The sequence below is a fragment of the Phaethon aethereus genome (assembly GCF_964289735.1).
Source record: "Phaethon aethereus genome assembly, chromosome: 9".
Classification (NCBI taxonomy): domain Eukaryota; kingdom Metazoa; phylum Chordata; class Aves; order Phaethontiformes; family Phaethontidae; genus Phaethon; species Phaethon aethereus.
The window spans coordinates 20,530,363-20,538,618 of record NC_138585.1 but is presented as its reverse complement, the minus strand read 5'-3'; the positions used below and the strand labels follow the sequence as shown (position 1 = coordinate 20,538,618).

At 40.6% G+C, this 8,256-nt stretch overlaps 1 protein-coding gene across 1 annotated transcript; it reads left to right on the top strand.

Moving 5' to 3' along the window:
• Positions 1-873: 873 nt before the first annotated feature.
• ZNF639 (zinc finger protein 639) lies at positions 874-4,018 on the top strand (the record flags this gene model as incomplete). The annotated part of the gene is made up of 4 exons (XM_082003658.1): positions 874-931; positions 1,504-1,611; positions 2,458-2,595; positions 2,871-4,018. 4 exons carry the CDS (start codon positions 874-876, stop codon positions 4,016-4,018), a joined length of 1,452 nt encoding a protein of 483 aa, XP_081859784.1.
• Positions 4,019-8,256: the final 4,238 nt, after the last annotated feature.

The following is an 8,256-nucleotide window of genomic DNA, read 5'->3' as shown; positions in this document are numbered from 1 at the left end:
TGAGTGCTCTAGTGTTACGGTAAACCACATCAGATTTCACGTTTGCAGCCTTTTCTTCAGAAGTATTTGGGCCAATAGCTCAAGTATTTTTGGCGTCGTCTCCAAATGATTTTCTGTTGTCAGCAGCTGCCAAGTGCAGCGAAAGCCTGCTAAGCTGGGACAAAAGGAAAATAAATATTCTATTTATTAATCTACCTTATTAACTTTGATACTCTAAACCAAAATTAGTATCGACTTTTTATATTGTTTTTCAGCTTCAATTTGCATAGCTTCATTCTTTGTAATGTTTGTGTATCTGATTCTGATTTTTTACATTTATTTTCTGCTGAAGTTTTAAAGTGTTTCAAAATGCTATCACTCCATAGATGAAAATCTGCTTGAGCTGATGTATTTGCTACATTTGGAAGCTGTAGAGCCGTCAGCTGCTTAGCTGCTCTGCTTGCTGATACTGAAGAGTCTAGGATTTTTGGTAAGAGAACATGACCTTTGTTAGATTGTCAAAGTTAAACTTTATCAGAAGGACTCCAGCTAGCTGGTCTTTTTGACAAAAGGCCACAAGGTGCTGGAGAACTGCTTCGTAGGTTACACTCAGAACTGGAGTGCCTGGAGTCCTGACCTGTCTGTCTTTATGGTGAACCTTCTTTTGTTCCAGGGCAGGAATATAAAGCTAGACTTCAGTAGTTGTATGTGTTCTTAACTGTAACAAAATGGGCTGGGGGGATGAGAAAGTGGAGTAGGTAAAACACTCTTGTATTTAATGCGCATGTTTTCAAAATGTTTGTATTGTTTCATAAAGTTGTGAAAGATGAACTAGATACAAGCCAGCCTAATTCTTGAATGTTTTCACTGTACAATTGATTTAGACTATTCAAAATGAATGAACATCCTAAAAAGAGGAAAAGGAAGACTCTACATCCTTCTCGATATTCAGGTCAGTCTAGAGCTTGAGTTATGTATGCTTTAGTTAAAGTTTATTTTTTTCTTAGAATAATTACTTTGAGAAGGGACCACGTGCTAATACATGGAAAATTAGTAACGTAAAGGGTCGGGTAAGAAGCCTTGGTCTGAATGTATTGAGTACCCACTGTGCGTGCTCCGTTGTTAAGCTACTTTCAGTCACTGCATCTGATCAGTTTTGTTCTGTACTCCCTGCAAATGGGGAAACTTGCTCATGCTACACAATGAAGATAATTCTGCTAACACACAAGGGGAGGGATTTTGTAAAAGTTGGGATGGGAGTGTTCAGCACTGAACAAACTGTGCTCCTGTCACTTACCTTTAGTGGGCGCAGAGTCTGGTAATGATTGTATCCGATACTCTGAACACCAGGGCAGTAGCTGAAAGTTGTAAATCACGACAGGAATATTATCAGACCAGCACAGAGCTCTCCCAACACATGAAGTAAAAAATATGGCCAGTGAAGAGGATTCTGGTGAATGTTAAATACATATGTAGCTACATTAATGTGTCAATATTAAAACTTACTTTTTTATTTTGTTTTAGATTCTTCAGGTGCAAGCAAATACATAGACAACAGCGGAATTTTTTCTGACCACTGCTATAGCGTCTGTTCTATGAAACAGCCAGATATAAAGTTTTCTGAAAACAGAGGTACGACTTTGTTTTGGAGTCTTGTTCTGCAATTCTTTAAGTGTGTTATGCTCCTATTCATAGAAGTAAAGAGAATACAAAATATGTAGTGGGTGACTTCTGAGCATCGTTGTGCTCTGATGTGCCTTAGACTGGTGGAAGGTTGTTTAATTGTTATAACTGAAATACAACTTTCAAAGTAGAAAGGATGACAGAAAGATCCTTCGATTTTATAACATAATGAGGATTAGACTTCTTTATCTAAATATTCACTAGCTAGGTAATGTAAAGCTGATGTAAATAATCTAAGAGCTCAGATGGAATTTACCAGTGATTGTATTGAACTGTACTTGCACTTAGGGAAAAGAAAATGCCTTTTTATAAAACATCCACCAGTAGATGTAAAGTTTAGCAGAGCAAATGTGAGAATAGATTTTTATTACATTTATTTTTCTTTTTACTCTAATAAATAAACCAGCAAGTCTCCAGAGGTCTTAGATACCCTTACATTTTAAAATGTCATGTCCAGAATTATTTAAGAATATTTTTAAAATTGTCTTTGAAATGTAAAGTTTCATTTAAGGATTTTAATTTTTTTCCAATATAATCAACTATTTTTTGTTGAAATTTTAAATACAGAATTGCCACCTTTTGAATTCTTGTATTGCCTTCTCTATGTATGGAAATAATTTCGAAGGTATTTATTGTTACTTTCTTTAAATGTAGGTTATGATATGATTGGTATATAAAGATAAATTTATGCAACTAGAATAAATAGTAAATAAGATCTATGGTTAAAATCAAAGGATCACGATGATGCTACTGTGGAATAACGATGACAAGAAAATCCGTCTTGTATCTGCGCAGGTAGATTCCACAGTCCTGTGCAGAGCCTGGACACAGATGATGATGGGAGTCCAGTGCATGCTGGGACTTCTCAGTGGAGCGGATCACATTCAAACGTTGTGGGGTTGCACTATACAGATCCTAAAAAAAAGGATAAAGGTAAAGGTCAATGCATATTTGCTGCTTCGGTGCTGAGAAGCTGGGGAGTATGACTGCTGGCTTTTAATGTAACTTTTTTTGCTGTGACAGAGGCGAAGGATTTGTAGCTTACATTACTTGTAAGTTAAACATAAACATAGTCTGGCTGGGGAAAAAGATCTGCTTTTTGCATTTGTAAGCTGCTACAACTAACTGAAAAGTTAAATATAGACCCAGGTGTTTTGCAGGGCTTTTTTACCTTTGGCTTTTTTACCTTTTATTATTTCTTCCTGCAGATAAAGGTACTAATAATGGAATGTGCAGAGACTTATGCGATTCACCTATATTCAGTGACAGCCCTACAGAAGAAGAGAAACCTCTAGATATTCAAACTGTAGAAATTTCTACAACAGAAGTGAATGCTGTAGAAGTGCACGATATAGAAACACAAACTGTGTCACCTGAGAAGCTAGAAGCTGAGGACCTAGAGGAAATCCCTCTGGAAACCTGTAAAATCTTTGAGAAGAACCAGGCTTTGAATATCACAGCTCAACAGAAATGGCCTTTGCTGAGAGCCAACAGCAGTGGCTTATACAAGTGTGAGCTCTGCGAGTTTAATAGCAAGTACTTTTCTGACTTAAAGCAGCACATGATCCTGAAGCATAAGACATGTACAGACACTCATGTCTGTAAAGTTTGTAAAGAAAGCTTCTCCAGCAAAGTGCAGCTCATTGAACATGTAAAACTACATGAGGAGGATCCATACATCTGTAAATATTGCGATTACAAAACGGTGATATTTGAGAATCTGAGTCAGCACATAGCAGACACTCACTTCAATGACCACCTTTATTGGTGTGAGCAGTGTGATATGCAGTTCTCCTCGAGCAGCGAGTTGTACCTGCACTTCCAGGAACACAGCTGTGACGAGCAGTATTTGTGTCAGTTCTGTGAGCATGAAACAAATGATCCAGAAGATCTGCATAGCCATGTGGTGAACGAACATGCATGTCGACTGATAGAGTTAAGCGACAGCTATAATAACAAGGAGCGTGGACAGTACAGTCTCATAAACAAAATCAGTTTTGACAAATGCAAAAACTTCTTTGTATGCCAAGTGTGTGGCTTTAGGAGCAGGCTGCACACGAATGTCAACAGGCACGTAGCTATTGAACACACAAAAATATTCCCTCATGTTTGCGATGACTGTGGGAAGGGCTTCTCAGGTATGTTGGAATATTGCAAGCATTTAAGCTCTCATTTATCTGAAGGGATTTATTTGTGTCAATACTGTGAATATTCAACGGGACAGATTGAAGACCTTAAAACTCATTTGGATTTCAGGCATTCAGCAGACTTGCCTCATAAATGTACTGATTGTTTAATGAGGTTTGGAAATGAAAAAGATCTTTTAAGTCATCTTCAGATACATGAGACAGCGTGAATACTTTCTTTCCCTGTAATCAATTTGTTAGAATTGGAATTAATTTCCAGTCACTGAAATATGATATTAAATACAATTTTAACAGCAATTGTAAAATTCTAATGTTTTCATACTTATATCAGCAAAGCATGTGTAACAGCTTGGTGGTATGAATTTACTTACCTAGTGGTTCTGGTAGGAATAATTGCATTTACAGTCTGATGGATCAGGTCATGTTGTGATAGCAATTCAGATGGTCATCCTGCACTTTCACATCTAATGTACAAGACCAGCTCTTTCGAGTTTAAAAAGGGATAAAGAGAAAGCCAACACCTAGTTCAATGGTTAAGTAACGCCATACTGATCCCAGCTGCGTATCCAGCTCGTGTTACCCTCTGTGGCAGCAGGTCATCATTCTGTTTAGCATATTGCACCAGCCTGTGAAAGACAGGGTGTTCCAAAAATTCCCAGGAATGGACATCTGCAAATTCACATGTCAGCCTGCATTTCCCACCTTGTACTCTTCATAAGCTTTTTAAAATTGTCCTGTTTTTCTCTCGGGGTACCTGTCTGACCTCATTCTTCACCTTCCTTTAAGTGTGTAATTTCAACTCTTCTCTGTGGGACTATCCAACCACCTTCTCTTCCACACATTTACTACAGACTTCTCATATGATTTTTGTTCCTATCTATTCAGTTCCTATCATTTAATGCACCAAGGAGAGACGTGTTGCTTGTGCATAGATTGTGTCATGTTTTAAGGAGTAATTGTAAGGGGATTTGCAAAGTCATTCAGTTAATGTACAAAGAATGTTCTTTTCATATCTGAGATCTTAATTTAGCTGTCACTGAAATGATGTATGTCACCAACCTCATTTAAAGCAAGCCTCTATTAGTTTATAATTATATTATTATAAATCTCTATAATTAGCTTTCCACCGCTAGTACTTTGAGGACAGTTATTTTAATTCTGTAAATTTTAACCTTTCCTATATACTGGCTTTAAAACACTAGTAAGTACAAAAACTTTATTAACTTTAATCACTTTCAAATGATTTTACACATCTGTTCAGATTAGATAGTGCTGTCCTGCCATTATAATCTTTAGAAGTGAATTTTTACAGTTCATTCTGTAGCTGTATTCCAGAGTGGATACTTGGACAGATAAAAATAAGGGTGAGGCCATTTAGATTGTGCTAGTTTATCAGGGTGAAATTACCCATAAGTTAGTGGTGGAGTTTACATTTCTTTCTGCATTGACTGTAAATTTGTAATGTAAGATTGTCTAACGTAAGCTTTGTATAAATATCATTAATGTATAAAACATTTCTTAATTGGTGAGATTTGGTGTTAAGAGCTTCAAGGCGTGTAAGGATCTTTGCATTTTATTTTTACAGCTAAGGATAAAAATTGGCTGAATATAGTCAGTTTATGGAAGCTCTAATTTCTAAAAAAAGTATTTCTGGAAAGTCTGCTGTGAACCAGTTAGCATATATTCCTTTGTGGGAGGCAAGATGATTTTCGTCATTTTGAAAAGCTGATTTAGTACTAAATCTTCTGTGTAGCTATTGAAAAGGGCAACCTGATGGTGTCCTGACTGTATTTTATTAGTCCATTGTATAGAGAATGCCAATGTCTGTGGTAGAATTGCTTATTTCCTATTTTGAACACTCATCCTGGCTGGCTTGAAATGGTAGCAATAATATAGTTAACAAAGCACTAATAAGCATTATTTTATATATGGAAAGTTAATTTTGTTCATATGGGTATAAACTGGTAGGGGCTGGTTCTGTTAAAACCCTGCTCTTGGTGACGACACACAGGTGGAATGGCATAGCTGAGCTCTGGAGAGAAAGCCGCTCCAGGGGACAGTGACAAGAAGTGGGAAAAAGACATTTTAAAAAAACCCTGAAGTAAACAAGTGGGCTTAAGAAGTGTGTGTATATAGACCAGCATCGATTGTGTCCGGTACAGAAAAGGTGGTCTCTTGTAAAAACACGGAGGCCTGTGTTACAGAAAACTTGCTTGTTGACTCCTGGATAACTTCATGTCTGAGTTGTCTAATCTCTAAACTGGGAATGAAAAGAATACCCCATAGGAATGTTATGAAGCCAAATCATTCCTAACTAAAATGCACCCCACAGTGTCTAATTAGGAATTATATTCAAATTTGTCTTAGACTGGATTTTATAAACAAGGGACTAATGTTAGTATTTTCTTCTTAATATTGGAAAGTAAATAGAAATGTACTGGAGTAGTTGGTCTCATTTTACTTCAGCAGGAACACAAGTAGGGTGTCAACTTCCACATGATCAGCATGCTAAAACAAGAAATGTAGTAAGTAGTAGAAAAAATAGTGAATGGAGTCCGCGTAGAAGGTGGAAGGCTGAAAGGAATGACTATACATGCCAAGGACAGTATGTTGTTCCCATGGAAGGGAAGAGTTTGGTTGGTTTCTGTGAAGTGTGTAAGTGGAAGGTCAGTGCTGTGACATGGCTGCACGGAGGTGAACTGAGAGCATGTGAATGCAGCTGGTATGATACTGCCAGAGACTTCAGTTGTCTTTAAACGTATAGCTTGAGCAACTGATGTTAGTCTTGGGTGAGGGAAAGTAACTGTAGTAATCAGAAGTATGCCAGTTGATTTTTTTTTTTTTCCTGAGACACTCGATAAGTGTATCAAATTCAGTTGTTTGTTCATTACACAGATATCTGCAAGGGTCATTTACTTCAGGAACAGCATTCTAACTAGAAGCTGTACAAAATCATGAAATTGGTTTTGGAAGTATTTTGTATTTGGAAGTAATTTGTATTTGATTCTTTGCTTGTCAGACTTTTGAGCCTTTAGGTTAGATGTGTGTCGTGTATTTCCTGGATCATGTTTGTTACTGAACAGAGGAACTTTTTTATATGAAGGACTCTGACTTCAAAACAAAATTTAAATCCCACTAATTATTGCAGGAACTTAAAATACAGCAAATTAGTAATTCTTGAGTAAAGTCTTCTCTATAATGCTTATTGTCGTTGCTTTTCACTGTTCGTGGTTGTTCTCATTTCCTTACACACTCCTGTGGTGATGTATCGAATGTGTGAATTATCAGTGCTTTAGAACGCTTCGAAGTACTTGGCATTTGTCATTTAGCTGACTTTGATTAAACCATGGTGCTGATAGTACGCAGGAATCCAAAGTCATGCTTCGGTGTCTTTGTTTCAGATTCCCACGAAAACGCCCGAGGGCTCGGAGGCCGAGTTTATTCCTGTAGGTGGAGAGGGGCAGGCAGCGTTTAAGCTCAGCCGCCTTCCACCTCAGGGGGCCTGCAGCCCCCCGCTGCGCTCTGCAGGGCGCAAGCGTCCTCCCAAAAACACAGACCGGAGCGTGCGGCGATATCGCGAGCAGTCCCGGGTGATTTCTCCAGCTCCTCTTCCCGGGGCCGAGGGGCAGCGGGCCGGGCCGTGGGAGTACCTCCTGCCTGGGCGCGGGCCCGTCTCCATTTCACGAGCAGCAGCTCCCCTCTCCTCCTCTGCCCTTGCTGAACATGGCGGCCGCCCCGCCCCCTCGGGCCTTCAGTAAAAATGGCGCTCCTCCCCCCCCCGCAGGCGCATCCGGGGGCGGGGTGAGGCGGGGCGGAAGCGGAAGTGATGTTCTCCCCCGTCCCGGCGGCGGCGGGCCAGGAGGAGGCGGTGGAGAGGGCCCCGCCGGCAGCGCGGCGGTTGCCGGGTAACGGCGGAGCGCGTCGGGTCTCCGTAAGTGACCGGGGGCGGGTAGGGCCGCGCCCGCTGCCCCTGCGGCCTGGCCGCTCGCCCTGCCCTGGGGGGCCGCGCCGACCTCGGGTCCTCGTAGTCTCCTCAGTGGCGGGCGGCCGCCGCGGCACCTCCCCCGTGTGGTGGCGGGGGCAGGGCCCGCCAGGGCGGCCGAGGGAACCCGCTTGGCCGAGGGGACAGCGCTGACCTCCAAGCGGTGGGGAGGTTGTGAGCCGCGTTTTATGAGAAGAAGGTCTTGTATTCCCAGAACAGACCGCACCAAATCGGTTTCAGCCTGTCCCCGAGCTTCGCGAGCTGCTGTCGGGGCGTGTGGCGAGGGGAAGAGAGAAGTTTGTCAGGGTAATAGAACCAGCACAAACTAAGTTTACTGGTATTCATTTTGGTTTTGGGTTTTTGGTTTTGGGTTTGGTGGGGTTTTTTTAACGACTGAGTGAGAAGCATATGACTTCACATACATGGGTGTACTGAGTATTTTAATCACTTTTATGTAACTTTGGT